At 39.5% G+C, this 19645-nt stretch overlaps 1 protein-coding gene across 1 annotated transcript in view; it reads right to left on the reverse strand.

Moving 5' to 3' along the window:
- Nucleotides 1-702: 702 nt before the first annotated feature.
- NT5DC1 (5'-nucleotidase domain containing 1) overlaps nucleotides 703-19645 on the reverse strand; it is a 125758-nt gene continuing 106815 nt past the window's right edge. Inside the window, exons 9-12 of the mRNA XM_053939060.1 lie at nucleotides 18808-18926; nucleotides 17823-17981; nucleotides 11656-11824; nucleotides 703-946 (exon numbers count right to left, since the gene is read on the reverse strand). Of these exons, the coding sequence (XP_053795035.1) occupies nucleotides 828-946; nucleotides 11656-11824; nucleotides 17823-17981; nucleotides 18808-18926 (566 nt within the window). The 3' untranslated portion in view covers nucleotides 703-827. The remainder of the gene's footprint in view (nucleotides 947-11655; nucleotides 11825-17822; nucleotides 17982-18807; nucleotides 18927-19645) is intronic.

Below are 19645 nucleotides of genomic sequence, written 5' to 3' on the forward strand. Positions count from 1 at the left end.
GCTGGAAAAATTAGGAAAGATACCTTTCCTACTCTTGGGAGGTTTTCCCAGGGTGGTGGAGAACGTGGGTTTGAATACACTCCATCAGAGAAGGGAAATGTATGCAGGTTTCCTTCCTTCTGCAGAAGAGCTCTGATGCTTGAGGTATTGCAGACTAAAGGAGGAAAAGGCATGTAGGGAACCTTATGGCTGAAGAGTGGTCAGGCATTTTCAGGAATACAAAGTATGATAAAGGTTTTCTGAATTATCAGTCTGCATTTAGTTGCCTAAATCCCATTCAAATCTCTCTTTGAGTATGATGATCTTTCTCTTTGGGACTCAGTCTTTCTTTGTCTCCAAGAACAGTTACAGTGGGAGAATAAATTCCTCAGAGCTTGCAAAACATTGGTGTATGGTGATAACACCAATGGGCTGTCCAAGGCAACTGTTAATTGAAATATGGCTGAGGGTCTGGTTTGTGTCTTTCCTGGGGTTTCTGGTAGCAACAGCATCACCTTACATAGGGAGAGTACCTAAAATGTCCTCAAAAATGTAGAATGCAACTTGGGATGAGCTATTACTATTACATTTCTCTTGAAGGCTGTGGGCAGTACATGGGAAAAGGCAGCAGCACTTTGTGAAAGGCAGTGGTGCATCCTTAGAGAGAAAGATGCATCACTCACCTGTTCCAGCTGGACTAGAGAAACAAGTGAAACACAAATCTACACAGGAGTCTGCTTTAATCCATCACTCTATTTTATGAAGCATCACACAGCATTTTCACCAATTAGCATTTGATAGCAGTTTAAGTAAGGGCCACAGCATTATCTAAGGAAAAAGCTGACAAACTATTTCGTCATCACTGATTCCTCATTTGGCAGCAGTGCTCTTGGAGGGCTTGGGTAGTACCCAGCAGTTGCTGAACTATTTGAGGAAAATCGTGTAAATCTATAATCCAGTGGTAAATCTGCAAGACAGAAACATACCACATCTGATTAGCAACACAGCCTGTATCACATAAAAAAAAAAAGCTTGTGGTGAATAGCAGTACTTAAAACCTTGAGCTGTTTGCTCACCAGCATCAGAATTCAATCAGATTGCATGATTACACATTTATTTGACATCTTCAGCTGTTCAAAGGATTGACTTTCAGAGTTTATTCGACTGTAGTAAAGAATATTCAGTTCCTTGATTGCTGAAATAATGTTAATCAGAGAAAATTATTTAATGAATGTTTGAATACAATTCAAAAGTCTTCATTGAGCCTAGACGCAGTTTTTCTCCCAATACACCTTCAAGTTCATTCTTCAATTTGTCACCCTTCTCTTTTATCTCAGCAATCTACTCATAAGAGGGCTATATTTAAAACAAAGAATCAATTCCTTTTTTTGTTTTTCATGGCTATTGAAACAAGATTCCCAAAAGGCACCCACTCTTAGACCTTCTTGCAGTCCAGTGTTAACAACATCATTTTGTATCAAGCATTCTTAGAAATCTGCACTTGTAACTTGATGTACTCATCACTTCCAGTCTGTAAAGAACACTGAATGCATTAAAAAAGCTCTGAACAGTCAAAGCTTTCTTTTCTGTAACTTTTCAAAAGCCTCTGCTGCCAACAGTGACCCACCCACCCTCACAGCCAGAAAACTGATACTTCCTGTGCTCACCTCATACTCAAAGTTCAAGAAACCAAATTAAAAAAACATATAAATAAAACTTAGTTCAAGAAACTATTCCCTTTCCAATAAATGAAAAGAAAAATTAACCTCCCCCCAAACAGAGTTAGGTTTGTCTTTTAGAATAGCATAAAATCTATTACTCAGCTCATCTGTACAATAACTTATGAATTGCATTTTTTAAAATTTAATTTGGAGTAAATTTGGGGAAGTGACATCCTGTCACTACATGCTGCAATTTCCCCCCCCCCCACTCAACAGCTTCTATGAAACAGAAACCCACAATTTTAGTAGTTTCGGCAAAAAACAACAGGAAATCCAGTTCCATCTCACAAGTGATTCGCAGGCAGGCACCAGGACAGCATCCAGGTCTGCAGCTTCAAACTCATATTGAACATAATACAGCAATAAATGAGTACTTAGATCAAGCTGAAAAATCAGATAGAGGCTGGAATAAAGTAGGAATGGGAGGAAAGATAATTGGAAGAGAATTGTTTAAGTGGGTGATTTTAGCTTGTCAAAGAAGTTAATTTTCTCATTTTGTCTAAGACAGGGAAATCTCTGGAGCTAATTGTGAGCATGGCAGACCAGGCAGATGTTTTCCTAGTATGCAGAAGGCTCAGTGGATTTACTGGCTGCTGATTCTATTTATGACGCTCAGTTTAACACAAAGGTTTCAAAAATTACAAAATAAATGGAAAAAGAAAGCAAATATTTCCAAATATTTTTACGAGCTATAAAAATCAAATGTCATACAGTTACTTTTATAAAAAAAGCTTTTACTAGCTTAATAGTCTAGCAGTCTGGAGTTTCCCATGAGTAGTTTAATCAAAGAGCAGCATAAATGGGACAGACTTGTTACAGAGTTGATAATTGCTGAGGAAGAGAATCAGCTGGATCAAAATGGTAATTTCATTGCTATTTCTTGGTAAACTAGCTTTACAAAATCAGCTTAAACACCCAAACCATTCTATAAACAATGCAAAAGGCTCCAAAAGAGAATAATCACATTTTTATATATTCATGCCCCAGTTTATCAATTTAAATGTTGCTTTTGTCTCAGCAAGCTGACTTCGGAAGATGACTAGAAAATATCCATATCCATTTTGCAAAAGCATGAAAAAAACCAAAACCAAAACAGTATTCAATAATAAAGCCAATACTGGGGAAAAATATAGTTGCTTATTTCCAAGTTGTTGTTTTCCTTGTGCTTTTTCCCAGTAAATTCTTCAGGGTTTGCTGTTGTGCATGCTCACAGCTGCTGCTGTGATGGTAGACCTTTGCATCTTGGTACCCACTTCTCACCTAACCCTGATGGAGAGTCATGAATTAGGCAGGGGGCAGATATGTAGACACAGTTGGACAGCAAGGCTCTAATGAGTCTTAACTGGCACTGATAATGAATTCAGCACAAAACTCATCCAATATTGCCACTATCATAAAAAATAGACTTGAACAAACAAAACAGCCTGAGACTGGAAGAAGGAACTAGCTGACTCTACCCAATTGCTTGAGAACCACAGTCCCAGAATTTTTTAGATCTACATAAATGCCAGTTATCAGATGTATCACCCTGAGTTCCCGTCCCTCTCCTTTCTTTGCTCCCACACCAGCCTGAATGCAAGTGAGTGATGAATACTGCTTTCCTTGATGGTGACCATTCAGTGGTGCTAGCATTTCCCAATGGCTTGGTTAACCCTCACAGGTTACATGGCTTAACTTAAGCTCAGAAGAGCTCCTGCCCTGCCCTGCCTCCCTTACAGGCTCCCTTACAGCAGCCCTGGTGTGAACAAAATAACAAGGATGATATTTGAACAGTAGCTACTGTCAGTTACTGTGTTCCAGTTATCCAGATCCAGGTATTGTGACATTAAGTACAGCATTGTGTTCTGGTGCTTAAGTATACACATGCATGTACTTAGGAGCTATGGATGGATTTATATCATAGCTACAACATCTCACTGTCTCATGTGCTGTGCACTTGGTGTAGGCCAGCTAAATCAATGCCACAAGCTTTTATCAGAGGAAGACTTGGAGTTCCACCCACAAGCAAGAAAGAGAAACCACAAGAAGAAGGGAAAATGTAATATTCCCAATGAGTGATCAGGAAAGTATTTGAGTAACTGAAGACAATTTTAATTTAAACCAGACACAGGCCTGCTTGATAAACTTACTGCTCTAATTTTTAAAATTTTTCTTGAACAAACCAATAAATTAAACAAAGAAAATCTTAACTAAGCACTTTAGGTTTTTCAATTAAAAGCACAGTCCAAGACTGAAACAGATTTCTCCCAAAATACACAGCAGAAATGTCAGGAATAATTTTTCAGTATTGACCAACAAAAGCAAAGCCAACATTTTTTCATCATGACACCACAGCAGCATCGCCGGGATGAGTGAGAAGCTCTACAGAAAGCAGAACTCCCCCTCCCACCCTGAGGTCTGCTCCCTGCCAGTGAGCAGGGCTGGTGCCAGATGCTGCAGAAGCCTCCTAGTAAACAGCTGGGTTGTGTTCTTAAGTGAATCCAAATATATCCTCCTGATTATCACCAAGGAAAAGGCGTAAGGAAGAGAACTAAAACCTTGTTAGTGATACCCAAGTTTGAAAAAAATCTTTACACTGTTTAATTGTGTCAAATTTCAGAAAACACCGTCACAGCTCTGTCTTACATCTCATCATCTGGGTGAGGTAATTATAGGGGCAGAGGGCAAACCATCAGCTAGTATAAATTCTTTTCCTTTTACAGGATTTTCCATAATTAAGCTTCTAAGCTTAGAAGCTTTATCCTGAATCTTTCATTGTATTTCAAAGTCACTGCTGAAAGAAAATATTAATTTCTTAATGATAACAACTTCTAATAATTATTTAGCAGTGGGGTAAGCACAATTACTGTGGGGGAACTCACCAGTTTGGTTGTGCCTTTGAGTGATCTGGCTTGCCAGTCTGTGGGTAGCCTGTAACAGGTGTTGCTTTTTCTTAAATGCAAAATGTTCTTTTATCTCCTGACCCATCTCTGTTTTGTAACAGTCAAAGCAGTTACACTAAAAGCTCAGGATGTGAGACAGCATATTAGAGGCAAAAAGAAAAAAATCCCAAAGCCACAAGTAGATTTATCTGATAGCAGCTATTTTTAGAAAAACTTCTAAGGTTGATTTTCCTAAACTGGAGGTCAGATGTTTGCTGTACTGAAGCAAAGCTCCCAAAAGAGTGAAGTCAGCATGAGGAAAGCATTCCTTCTGTCAATGACATGAAAGTCAGTGCTGCTGTCTGCATACTCCATAACTCAGAAGTTGGAGAGGAGGAGAGTATCTGGGTGCTGTCATATGGGAAAGGGGGACTCCTCAATATAGGTTTGCTCCACAGAAGAAAGCTTCTGAGTTTGGATATAGTTGGTGACACAAGCCAGTTCAGTTTACTCCTGGCCATTCAGGAATAAAGACTAAAACTACTCTCAGTCAAAGTGCATGTTTGCTGCTTTACCTGCACTTACATGAGAGCTTTTGCCAACACAGGTGTATTGGCTGGAGATCATGCCTATGGCACTGCCAGCAGACATTTGTGGCCTGAGCTTGGCCTGAGCAAGAGCTTCAGTACCACTGAGGTTTGTCACTGGTTACTTTTCTGTGGTATCTAACACAGAAGACAGTGCCATTGGAGAAAACCCAAGTGGCAAACTGCAGGGACATGTGCAGCAGCAGCTTCACTACGAGTTTTGCAGATGGACGAGTGCCTGGGGAAATGGAATGACTGTCCCATCGTGGCTGCTGCGATTGCTTGTGGTGTGCAATTTTACTGTAATTATCTTGGGAATAACAAGTCACATTACTTTGGTTCTACCCTATGGCCAAGAGACCGCTGACCCCTTCCTGAGCAAAACAGCTGTGCACAAGGCGTGCACTAACTCGCAGCTGAGCCTGATAAGGGTCTGCAGTGAAGGAAAGCCTTAGAAATTCCTTTGCTGTTTTGGGTTTTCATGAGAAAACTCATTATTTCTATGTGAGGGAAATGTTTCTCATTTTTGTTTTAGTTGAAAGAGTGGTTTTTGAAAGTCCTGTAAGAAAATAGCCCTGTGTGGTTCTTTGCTTGATATGGAACTGATCAGAAGAAAATATTGGACTATAATATTTTTATATATCTAGGTGAAGACTCAATCTAAAGAAAAAAAAATCTTGACAGAATGCCAAGATCCTACCAGGATGTGTTAGTCTTTCAGGGATCTGTTAATTAAATTTTTGTGTGGGAATGACTCATTCTGGATCTTAGAGGAGGAGGAAGGGCTTCTGAGGTAGGTTCAAGAAGTTAGCCTGGAAACAAGCAATTGTTTGAGCTGACAGGCATTTCTGATGGATAGAAAAAAAATAAAAGAGCTGCATTTTGAGACTATGAAGAAGCTACATTAAGACAAAGGCAGAGATGATCTTATCATGTTCCCCACTCTTGTAAAACAAATGTTTTCTTTCCTTTTCCCTGATTTTTTCTCTGGAGGGGTGACAAACATTTTTTACCTTAAAATAAAAATACACATAGAGACACACATGAGGACAAGGCCTACATAGTTTTTGTGCATGTGTGACCATCTTAATCTAGAGGGTCACAATCCAGAGTACACAAATATCCTTCCAGCAATGTGTTTTTTTACATGTGAGGTTGCAGGTCAATTTCAGTTTCAACCTGGTCAGACAAGTATTTTCAATACTTGGTGATTTACCTATTTTCACTAGTTTTCACACTCAAAAATTATCAACACTTTGTATTACAACCAGGGTTTATAAAGTGTCAATCTAAACCCACCCCATAAGCCTGCAATCCAGTCAAAACCCAATTATAGTTTTAGTTACAGCCTGCAAATGAAATTATGCTGCCTGAGTTGAAGGATAACTCTAAAGCAGAAGTGACTGAGTGGTTCTCCCTTAATGAGTTGCTCATGAGTTCTCCCTTTAATCTTTTCAGGGTGGCTGTACTTTGACATCTCATAGAGCAGAATAACGATGGCAGGAGCATTTCTGTCACCTATTGGCTAGGAAGTAATCTTTTGGGTTCTGCATGATTTGACACGGTCTTCAGGGGCACAAGTCAATACACCTTTCTGGAGGAGGAAGGAAAGCCTGACCAAACTGTAATACACTGAGTACTGTCCTTTCTACACTGAAAATCACTATCAAGTGGTTAAATCCTGTGGTAAAGATGAGGTCTCAGACCATTTGGGAAGTAACTAGGTCCTGAAGACTTTTTATAAACTAGTCCTGATTTATTGAACAATTTTTTTATGGTTAAAATGCTGTTTATTGTTGGTTTCAGCTGTATTTTTCAGCTGAAAAAATAGATGCCTTAAATTTGTTAGTTGTGTTGGGCATACTTTTTCTTTTCTCTTCTAAAAGGAGAACATTGAAACTAGTTTCCTGGAACAGATGAATCAGATTTACATTATCTGATGCTTTTCAACTGACACATAGATCAAAATGCTGTTTATATGCTCAGAACACATATCTTCTCTCTACTCAGTTATCTTTATTACCTATTTTTCTTCCTTGTATGAAACCTCAGGGCCAGAAAACCTCAGAAATGTTACTGTCATGTATTTACACCAATTTTCCATCCAGTGTAAGAATACTTTTTTTGCATAAAAACTTTAATTATAAAAATGACTCTTTGGCCATGTAGCAGCAACTATTATTTGTAACAGCAAATTCCCAAAGCAGTTTATATCCTCAAAGCATTTTGATAAACGTAGTGTTTAGATGCTATTCTATAGATACAGTCTTACACTGAAGTTGGCAAGCAAAAGCACAGTTGTAAGATAAGGCATTAAATATGAAAGGTTACTTCTAACTAGCAAGGCATAATATAGATAGTTCTATGCGTTTGAGGGAATGATATATTATTGTATCATTTGAATAAGAGCATGATTTTCAGTCTGGTTACAGCAAGGACTAATTTAATTTTAAAAAGGAGTTGGATTTTACTTTAAGTGATATAATGTCAATGAAAAAACATAGAACTAAGGTGCAAAAACATGAGGGATTTTTTTTTTTTTGTTTCACTTCAGCAACAATTACAAATGTTGCTGTTCAGGATACAGAAATCAGTATATGGCTGATTAGTGTAGTATATGGCTGATTAGTGATTAGTATATCACAAGATGAGTGAAATTCATGTCTTCCATGATAACACTTGATTCCTCCAGGGCATTCACCTTTAAAATACATGTGGAAGATGGTGTGTGAAGTTTGCAATTTGCAGCTGATCTCTGCTGGGCAGACCCATGTATCTGCAACCTGCACACTGCCAGTTCTGGAGCCCCAGCCACGGCTGCCTTGAGCTTTCCATTGTGCAGATAATTTGCAGCTCTAAGCAGAAACATGAACTTTGTCATGGTTCACTGGCAATTTTATCATTATATTTATACAGCAAGCAGGCTGATGATTCAAACTCCCGCAGAAAGTGGCAGAGATCTGTAGGCATCTTTAAAGAGACAACTTTGGTTAATTATAATGGAGATTTTTTCTCTAGTTCTATCTAACTGAAGTAACAATAAGGCATGAAGAAAAACTTATGCAGCCATAATGGCAAATTCTGATATGATTTCACATTGCACACAAGAAACAAAAAAATGCATTATCCTCATGCATGACACAAGCTTGATTATCAAATCTCCAAAGTGTGAAATGAACTCTGTCTCTATAAAACATTTACATTTGCACTAATTCTTCTCTGAAATTAAATTCTCTTGAGTTGCAACATCACTCAATCTCCTTTTCTTGCTTGCAGTAGTTTTTAATCCTGTGACAAACTTCACCAGTCAGAGGTTATGAGATAAATTTACAATATTAGGTTAAGAATTATGAAATTAGAAAAAAAGTTTTTTATGTTCTCCTTATTACAATTTAGAGCCCACTTTCTTAACCTTTTCTTTGCAATAAAGAAAAAAAAAACTTACAAAAATCCCCTCTATAGCTCTAAAACTCCTCATGGAATTTTTTGAAGTGTGGCTTTTATAAAAATACCAAATATAGTGAAATTGAAAGGCAAAGCATTAGCTTGAAATATGTGTATCATATTTTTGGACCAAAGAACTGTTAATCAAAAGACCTGTCTGAAATGGTATTTTTGAAATTACTGTTGGAATGCCTATATGATGCATTAAATACAATTATTAACATGGGAATCTGGAAACGTGGTCATGTGGTCACAGAGAAGTGGTCACTGTCCTTGAAGGTAAAGTTCACATTATTCAGGTAGGAAAGATAAGAGTAATCTTCCTCTACTTGGCTCACACTTAACCTTCTGGAGTGGAGAAGGATGTCCTGGAAATTGTGGTTTATGCAGAATGGCATTTTTCAGAGAGACCCCTACACCTTTAATTTCCATGTGGGAGCTCTAAAGTAACATTCCCACAGTAATGGATCCCAGTTTGGAAAATCTGTCTCATGATATCATTGTGCTTTAAAATGCTCAAATCTGTAAGGGAGCTGTAAATGAGGAGCAGAAAAGTGGAGAAACAGATGGATTTGTGAGTGAGGCATGTAGAATAGGAGTAGGGGACATTGGCTTCCACTATTTTATTAACCATGTATTGTCAATATAACATATCTGATTTCCAATCCAAACTGATGGAAGTACACAGAAAGTATTGCAGAAGATCTCCTTTGGGCAATTTTAACAACAAATCAAAGATACTTTTTCATGCACAAAGAAAATGCCAGCTTTTCTTCAGGGAATCTCAGGAGAGTTTAGATGATGAACTGTGGTGCAATAATCTGCAATTCCAGTAATACCTTCCTTGCCAGAGGTAAGATTAAAGTTCAGAACTTCTAATGCATCTTTGAACTGGTATTGAGTAAGTGAGTTACTAGTAATAAGTAACATTGAATAGTCTTTGGAATAATCTTTTTCAATGTGTCTTGAGAAGTAAACCAAGCTGTTCTTTATGCACAGACACTCACCGCAGCCAAACATCAAGAATCAATCTTAAAGTCAGCACTGCAGCCATCTGCCACATTTCACCAAATATTTTTGCAGCTCACATGTTGATGGCATCCTGACTTGTACATGGCACTTACTACTGCTCACGTAGATGTACAAAAGCCATTGTTGATAGAGAAGCCCTTGTCAACTGCCAGCTCACAGGAGGCTGCAGTGCATCTCCAGTGAGGTGGCAGCTTGTTTGGCTGGGTCAGGCTGAGTGAGGTGCTGCCAAGGCTGAGCCAGCCAGAACCGAGCTCACACAGTCAGCACAGCACTGGCTGGCAGCTGGGCTCATGTGGTCAGCATGGTGGCAGCCTGGCTGCACACTTGGGCTCAGGGCATCTTGAGGAAAGGCCTGAGTTTTTGTAGCTTGGCAGTGGAAAGTCCTCTGCTGGTAATTAAAGCAGATGAATGGGAAAGGAAAAGCTGGAGAGCATCAAACTCGCATAACCCATTTCAATCTCTTCTAGCTAGTTATCCCCAAATAGCTGTAGCTAAGATGTGACTTACAACTGCAGCCAAAAACTTCAGGGCTTGGCAGAGCAGGAGTTCTCACAGCTTGCTTTGACAGGAGTCAGACAAGGTATTCAAGAGGAGTCAGGAATTCCTTAACATCCATAATAATGAACATCTGCTCTTCCACACAAACAAACAAGAAATACAGCTCTCTGTAAGAAAGCAGAGATGTTCTCCTACCTTCAAATTTGAGTCTGCTGTCTGATGCACAGCTGCAAGTTTAAAACATTATTTCTCCCCTGTCCTTTAGCTTTTACAGACATGACCCCCTGTCCCAGCACTGGTTCAATGCAGTGAGGTACAGCACACGGCGTCCCTCCTCGTGGAGAAACAGGCTTTGCAAGAGCTCCACAGCTGATGGCAGGCAGCCATCCTACTCACTAACTGCCCAGATATGCCTTATGGGTTCGCACCCTTTCATCTGTAGCTGGAAAGCTTGTCATACATTTGAGGTTGAGAGGCCTTGCTTGTCCTTTAAACTGAGCTGTGGTTAGTGGGGAGCTGGCTGGGAGGCAAGTTTCAGACTTTGGCTGACCATTTTCTCTTGGTCAACACTTCCAAAGCAAGCCACAGCATGACCCTGGAAAAAGTATTAGATAGGAGTTTTACAGAAATTATCTCTCTGTTGGCATTTTCCCTTGGTATGTTTGGGCTTTGTGTCTTTAGGCTGAAATAGATTGCAAAATGGCAAATATCAGAGGCATAAATAAATTGTGGCAGTCTATGATTGTTCTGTTTTGAGATATCCATGCAATGTAAGTGCATGTGTAAAAGTGGTTGCAAAGAAAAGGTCTGTCACAGACCTTCTGTAGAAATCACTGCTGGGCAAGCTGAAATGCTCTCTTGCAACAAAACTTTTACTCCTTGATCTTATGCACAAAGCAGGCAACAGATGCTGAATGGAGGGGTTAGCAAACAAAATGCTTTCTGTGTTCTTCATTCATTTAATAATTTGTTTATTCCTTTAGGTATGTGTATCGGCAAAGTTCAGAACTGCAAAATGATAGACAGAGCACATGGGGGTCCTCATCACCTCTTTGTAAACATTGAAATGTACTGCAGCTGCAAAGTTACAGCGAGCTGATAGGGGAAGTGTAACAAGCCAATCAGTGAGAAACATTTTTGCAAGTATAACACTCCCGAGTAACTTTGCATGTTGTTTGTTTCGAATGTATCTCACCACTGAAAGTAGAAACAGCAAATCACAGAGGGGAAGTAGGGACCAAGTTCAGGAACTAATCTACAGTCTGGTAAATGCTGCATCCCATCTCTAACAGCACATCAATTAAACACCTCACATTTGCAAGCACAAACAAAACCCCTGGTGTGTCAGACAACAATTAAAAGCACAAACATCAAAGTAATCAATGGCCACTAGTGCTAAGTGTTGCATCATATGAACAGAGTATTTTGAATGTATTTTAGATACATGTGATCTCAAAACCAGCTCTACAGAACTACAAACTTACTATGAATACTGAATGTTTATTAGAAAAAAGCCCCACATATCTTCCTTACCTGCTATTGCTTCCAGACTAGGGATTGCAATAGTGCTGTAAGTGCTAATACATTTACAGGACCATGTGTGAACTAAAGTCTCCTCTGCATTTTCCAGGCCTGGCAATCTGTCCACGAAGAAAGAGCCCCACTGTTTAGATACAAAGTAAGGAACTTTGAGCTGATCTACCTGAAAGAAAAATAAATAAGAATGTAAGCTTAAAAAAAAAAAAAAAATTGTTTATCCACAAGCATTAGTTTAGGGAACTCTAGCATTTTTCTGATTGTCTGGGAAGCCTATATTGTATCTCAGGAGCAATGTGGCTTTAAAATATAAAGACAATAACAATACAATAACAATTTTCTTCCTATAAGTCCCCAAGTTCCTGTTTATACAACTTATGGATTCCCTAGGACATAAAAAGTTAACTGTAACTATTTTTTAAATAGTTTAAAAAAACCCCTTCTATTTTCCCTGTTTTTCTGTTTTTGATAGTGTGAATTGCTTGCTGTCCTTCTCTGCTGGCGAGGCTGTGTTACAGCTGGGATCTCCTCCTGGGGGAAAAGGAGCTTCCTCATGCTGGGTGGAGTAACTGCAAAGAGTGCATCATGCCACCTATGTTATCTGTTTCTGAGCTGAGGAATGAGTAAAAACAGAGACACAGAATCCATGGAGAGACATTTGCCTAGAAAGTTGTGGAATACGAATTTTTTTAATGTATCTTTTCAGACAACAACATCTAGACTAATTATGTTTTAAAGAAAGCATTAAAGCAGCATTGTGAAAATTGACTTTTTGCAAATTCATCTTGCGACCTGCTATACACTGCCATGAGCAATCAGAAAAAAATGCCAGCACAGAAAGATGAAAAACTGGGAAACAAAACTACACTATAGAAAATCTGTTAAAGTCATTTGTGTGCAAAGTAACTTCTCAGACCTGCAGAGCACAGAACAGATACCACAGTTTGTGCCTCCAGGTTTGTGAACTTTTGTATTTTATTCTCCATTTAACCTCTCTCTTAACAGTTTTGAGAATCTGCTGGAATCATTTGTGTTTATGACAGAGGCCTGTGTCTTTTGATCAGGAAGTTGTTGAGGCAGCTGAACAGACCACACCAGTAAACACAGAGCCACTCTTCCATGAGTCTGTGCTACAGTTTTTCCTCTAAGTATAGATGGGGGGGGGGTAAGTACTGATTTCAACAAATGCAGATACTAATTTCTGTCTTCTGATGTAAATAAACAGGAAAAAAACCTCTTCTCTTTTGTCTCAAAATAAGCATTTAACTGAAGTCCTGGGCTTTTTTTTTTTTAATGCCTTACACAAAGGGACCGAATGTTACTTTCTTTTTTCCTCCACTAAATCTTATCTTTCCATGCCAATCCCAAGACTTTACATCAGTTATAATTAAGTTTAGATGCTCTGATGAATTAAAATCTGTTTGCCAGTTGGATGACACAGGCAGAAAGTTCTTAAGGCTGTTACAGCTGCTCAGGTGATTAATCAAAACAACAACCCCAGTACTGGCCCACATAAACATTTGTAAAAAAGACATGGTCCTGTTTATTGACAAGAGGAAAGATGTGAGTGCTCTGCTTTCTGAAGTTGATGGTTAGTTCAGTAGACAATTAAAAATGTAACCTGAGGAAATGAACTGATTTTTACAGATGTTTGATTCTAGAGTGGGATTTTCTTCCTTATTAAGGAGGAGGTAGTTAAATTTTGGATTTACAACTCAAGCCGTCCGTGAAATCAAATCCAGTTAGATATGAGACTTGTCATCAAGTCACCCGGTGCAAAGCTCCCATCATTTTGCTACTGGTTTATCTACACCTGACAGGGCAGGTATGGTAGGCATATCTCCATTTAAAATCTGGAAAGAGCAGAAACTTTGACCACATCCCTAGGAAATATCAGACACTGCTCCCCCTTCCATCCCTAACTGATGCCCTGAAGATGTCCTTATCTCACCTGCAGCACACCTCATAGCCTGCAATGAAGGACAGACCACACACCATGAATCTGTACATCTGTGAAAAAATGAGGCCAAAGTCTCCTCTTACTGTGGCTACTCACATGCCTGGAGGCACATGCCCAGCAGCAGGGCTAATGAACTCTGGAAGATGCATCAGCCCCTCCTGAAGTCCCCAGACATAGAATTTGCTCTCACAGCAGGACAGTAGATCCTGGAAAGTGCTGAGCAATCCCTCTTTCTCATGCAAATACCCCAGGCATATGTGTTTGCTCTCAGGCATATTGGTCAGACAGCAGCAGGTCAGATGTTGATTGTGTCAGTTGAGGGTACAAAGCCTCAAAGAAAACATCTACACTTCAGGGAAATAGGGATGCTACCAAAAATCCCCAAGTTCCAGGGCCTTCCACAAAGTCAAAACACCTGGAGTACTTGCTACCAATTTTGCTTTGCTAACTCGAGACAAATAGGCCTGTTAACAGAATAGACAGAATCTGTTAATAGGACCCTTGGGTAACACTGATTTGTCAGCTTACAAATGACCTTTTTAAAATACTAATTAGCAGGGAGCCAAGCTCTGAAGTTTTTCTACATTTGGTAAAGGGATGAAAGAAAGAAAGATATAAAGGAGACAGGAATGGAAGAAAAAGCTTTAAGGGCTTTATTTAGATGCAGATTTTCCATTTATGCCATAGCAAGCACAGAGCATGAGGAATACTCTACTACATCCAATATGAGTGATGACTGTATGCTTTTTCCCAAGGTAGTAACACACCACTAACTCTTGATGCCAGAAAAAAAAATCGATGCTCAAAATACAGTTTTTTTGGTATAACAGTATTTGAGATGTTTCTGTCAGCACAGCTGTGCTAACCACAACAACGGGATGTCCCTGAATCCCACACTCATGCTGGGTATGGACAAGCCAGCCACTGGTCGGAATTCTGTTGCACAGAACGTGCCCTCCTACACATCATGCAAATATAAAACATTTCACACATGGATATTGTACCTAAACTACAACAGGGATCACTACAAGCAAATTTAAAATCAAATGTGCTGCACTTCAGGGTATTGCCCTAGGAATATTGCTTTAACTCACCAGGCTTCACAACAGCACATCAAGTTATTCCTGGAAGTACTGTTAGATTTGTGCCAAAGACAAAGAGACAAACAGAGCCAAAAGGCATAAAATAAATAGCTTGTCTATGGTCACACCAAGGGAGTTAATGGAAATTCAGGGGGATATCAGCCCTGACTTCTACAACAAACCAGTCACTAGGCAATATTGTAAAAATTAAGTTTTCCCTTCTAACTACAAAATTATCATCTATATCCACAAATTAATTCTTTGATTTCTGCTCCATTCATTCATATAGCCCAAGGTTTTTGCACACTGACAGCTTCTCTGTAATAATTTTCCTCGAAATCCTGGGACAAGTTCCAGCTTTCCTTTTGTGTTTTCATTGATGGAACTGATCACACATTTAAAGAACAGAACCAAAGCCTCCAGCCAAACAAACAAACCCCCAGTTCTGGGAGGGAGGCAAATCTTGTTTCAACACAATGCCTTGTATTTTTATTCACCCTGCATGCTGCAATTTACTTAGGAGCCAAGTAACTGCACAAATAGTTTTTAGTTTGCTATTCTCTTGCTTATTTGGTTATGACTCACATACTTAAAAGAACTGCAGTTGGTACCATAATTTCACAGTTATGTGTATCTGGCTTATATCATGCATTTAATTAAAGGAAAAAGACAAAAACTGCAAATGAAAATGGAAATTATAAGTCTGCCACTTGGTGTGTGAGAAGGTTGTTTTCTTCCCCTCACACTGTTAGTGATGAAACACCAGTCAAAGAACTAAAACCAGATTTTTAAAATTTCTTTCTGAAAGATGTAATTGCCAATTAAAGTAATACTTTCTTATTTTAATAGTATTCTGTAAAGAGTGATAGCATTGAGAGTTGCATCATGTATTAAATTTTCAGTCCCTCTCTGCACACAGCACATGGCAGGAATATCTGCAGTAGTACTGTATTTTATTGTCAATAAATGCTAAGGCTGATTAACCAGATGAAATCTAATCTGTGACAAATTTTCCAGAAACACCTGACTTTGTACAATCCTTTGAATTGTCTTTTCTCCCTTCTTAACCAAAGGGTTAATGGGAAAAGTTGCTTGGGGGAATGAAAATAAAACTATCACAGGTTTGTAAAGGGAGTCCCTTTGAACCAGTCCTGTTAAGTTAGTGGTGCCCAGTCAACTGCAGAGATATGGATGTGACCTGTTGTTCAGACTCCAGTGAGCAGCATGGTAATGAAATAACACCACTGACCTGCCACGGCCCCCCTGGTTCAGGTTCCTTTAATCAACGCAATTCATTTCTCCCTTGCTTGCTCGCTGTCACTGGTAGCGGATGTAAACGGAACAGGGGTTGTGTGTGGTAGGGGTGGTGTCTCCTTGAGATACAATCTCTTGTCAAGAATGCTACAGTGTCGGTGAAATGTCAAGCACCTGTCTAAAAGTCTCAATTTGCTGCTTGACAACTGCTGTGATAGAGAAGATGGACCTTGTGAGCAGTCGAGCAGAGGTGTTGTACAACAAGGGAAAACCAAATCATCACCGTGGGCTCAGAAACAAGTCAATCCATTACTCTTTGTACTTCCAGGAAAAGAACCACTTTCTGTCTCTCTGTTTAAAAATGTGTGCTTCAAAAGCATATATTGAACATACTTGAGAAACCATGTCGAACAAATCCCCCAAACTTGAAGTTTTATGCAGCAATGCAGCAGAATCACCAGTCAGAGAATGAACAAATTTATGGAAGATTTGAGTTATTTTTAAAGCATTAATTATTTAAATCAAATTGTATTAACCTGTATGTGCTACTAGCTCTTCCTCCCCCACCTCCCCTTCCTACTGAGAAACACATTCTCTTGATAGGATATTGAATTTTTTTTACTTCATTTTTGTTTAGTTACAACCCAGGAAAAAGCCTAAACATTAATGATTACATTTCCTTATTTCAGTGACTGAAATGTCCTTGTCTGACTATGGTTTAGAAATCAGGGTAGCGGGGGAAAATATGAGCTACGTCTATTAAAAAAATAAGATACAGAGATCACATCTATTTTGTTTTAGTCCCATTGAAGAGATCCTTTTCTCCATTAAAACCAGGAGCTTTTATAACACTTGGATTAAGAACATACCAAGTATAAACACACCCCCCAGATCTTTTCTATTGGTAAGTTACCTTTTAATCACAAAGAGTAATTATTTTAAAAGAAAAAGTTTAGTGTATTACAAAGAAAAGTGTGAAAAACATCTGTATTTCTCTGCAATTATAAGAAAATGACCTATTTATTCAGTAGCATATGAAATGAAGAGACTCCAAATGGAGAGTGAAGCCTCGCTGTAGCTCCTACCTATATGGGACATGCTGGAAGTACAGTGCTGCCTCATCACCCATCTCAGTGCTGTTTCCTATCTACTTTGCTCTTTGGCAGCAGAGGAAAGGATAAACCATAGTAACTTCCCACCTTCTGTGGGAGATATAAAGGGTGACAGCAGTGCTAAGGCCCCACTTCCCAACTGTGATCAACCTGAAAATCATATTATTTCTCTGAGGTAACTATCAGTAAGTCTGCACTGGGCCAGATTTTGAAGGCATCCCTCTTATCTGAGCACAGCTGTCACCAAAATAACAACTTGTGAGGGAAGCAGCAAATTAAAAGTTCTTTGTATATAAGGAAAGCACAAGCAAACCATATCTCACACAGAGAGAAAGCAACCTTCAAAACAATGTAAGAAAAATTCCTCCATGTTTACAGTTGGCCACAACACACAGGGAAACGTCATGAACTCAGCAGAATTCAGGCCCTGGACTTGCAATAAGTGGGCATGACATTTCTCCTTGTGGGATGGAGGGATCTTGTTACTAAAAAGGTTCTTGCTAAGGGAGAGCACATACAGCCCCTTTTCTGAGATCCATGGCTTAGCTTCAGGTACAGGTGCTGTGTCACTCATGCATTACTGAGCTGGGACAGAACAGCATCCTCCTGGTAAGACAAGGAGGACACATCTGTGGGGGATGCTGATGCTGCCAGCACCCTGGTAAGACAAGCAGGTTCATTCTTAATGCAGGTGACATGATGCTTTCTTGTAATTTACTTTATTCTGTTCCAGGAAACATCTGCAGGAACCCTTACCTCATATTTTCCTTTCTTCTCCAAGGGCTCAGATTCAGCCTTTGCAGGCACTATACCTTTGTCCCCTAGAAGCTCCTCTAAGATGAAGACAGTTTCCCAGTTGCTATAGTGGTGAGCTGGGAAAATATCTGAATGCATACTGTCACCAAAATAAACAACCTGTGAAGGAAGAAGCAAATTAAAAGTTGATTGTGTATGAGGAAAACACAAACAAACTATTTCACAGAGAGAGAAAAAGAGCCTTAAAATGACCTAATAAAAATTCCTCCATGTTTATACTTGGTCAAGACATGCAGAGATCCTATTAATGTCAAGTCTGGGGTTTTATCTTCAACCAGCTCCATAAGGGGAAGGCTGACCCCACACACCCTCCTTGCTCTCACCCTCCAGGGGTATTGGAAAGGGATGCCTAACTGGGACCAGCAAAAGGAAGTGTGAGTTTTTTGGCTGACAGAAATAGCCTGACGGGAAGCAGTAGAAAGACTACCAAAAAAATACACTAAACTGGAACAAGTTTTAGACTAACTGGAAACAAGACAGAACATTCTTCTTGGTGACTCAAAACTGTTCTGTGTCCAGGGAGGAATGTATTCATTACGAAAAATGCTGTTACACCATCATTAGTGGCATTTTCACCTATCCAGACCTGTACTTAACATACTCCTAGTTTTTACTGATGCCGTCTTTTAATCTATATGATCTATTTCTTCCGGGACATTACCTGATTACAACCTGATTCTTCCCAAAGCTACTAAAATGTTTACCCTGCATACAGAAAATTTACATCTAGAAAGTTTACATATTCTACCAATAAGAAGACAAATATGCTACTTCCAGTTCTGGGCTACAAGCTGTTAGACGGCAGTAAGCGTAACCAGAACAAAAGTTTGTGACCAATCACATCAATAAGTTTAATGAATTGTCTGGTGAATTCTTGACTGAAACAGGGTATTTTCAGAAAGATTGACTCTCACTTGTAACATACCTTAGGATCCAACTTGCCAGTCATCTTCTTCAGTAGATCATAAAGCTGGATAGCATTACCTTGGGAATACCAACCAGGCTTGTCCAGTGACAGCAGAGCCTCCTGCTCCTCATCATTTTCTGAAATCATCAAGACAAATTGCATGCTGTTAGTGAGACCAGCCCATCCTCCTGGAATTGTGAGGTGTGTGAGAAGCTGCCCGTGTACAGCTGGTCTATTTTGACATTAATCCAGCTCCAGTGTCTGGCTCAAGTTCTGGTGCTGACCGTGGATTCAGTCAAGGTGTTTGGTAGCTGGGGGTAGGCAGACATTTGCAAGAAAAGGCGCAGCTGAATCTTGTGTGCACTGGCTACAGAAGAAGACCTAAGGACTTAAATTCATGGACTTTGCCACCCAAACACTGCAGCAGTGAAGGCAGGAGGCCACACAGACCAGACTGATGGAGCTGCCACAAATGAAGGTGAAGCCATGAGATAAAACAGACTGTAAAAGACAGCATGTACCTTGGCATGCATAAAAATGACCTACAGTTTTTAAGCACTGACATAAACCCAACAAAACAGACTGAAGTAGCTCTTAAGGGCATTCACCAGCCTTAGATCAGCACAAACAATGACCAGCTCCAGTTATACAGTTTAAAAGAAATGATGAGTGGACAAATGATGAGTGGACAACTACCCCAATGTTGCTGATGGTGGCATTATCCTAACTGACATGTACCTACTCTGGCAGTGTCAGAAAATTAGAAAATTCAGTAGAAACTGAAACTCCCTGGTCATCACCCAGCTCTGCCACAGGCTTTGTTTCTGGCTGGTTACAATGCATGGATCTGTCCCAG

Source organism: Vidua chalybeata, chromosome 3 (assembly GCF_026979565.1).
Source record: "Vidua chalybeata isolate OUT-0048 chromosome 3, bVidCha1 merged haplotype, whole genome shotgun sequence".
NCBI lineage: Eukaryota > Metazoa > Chordata > Aves > Passeriformes > Viduidae > Vidua > Vidua chalybeata.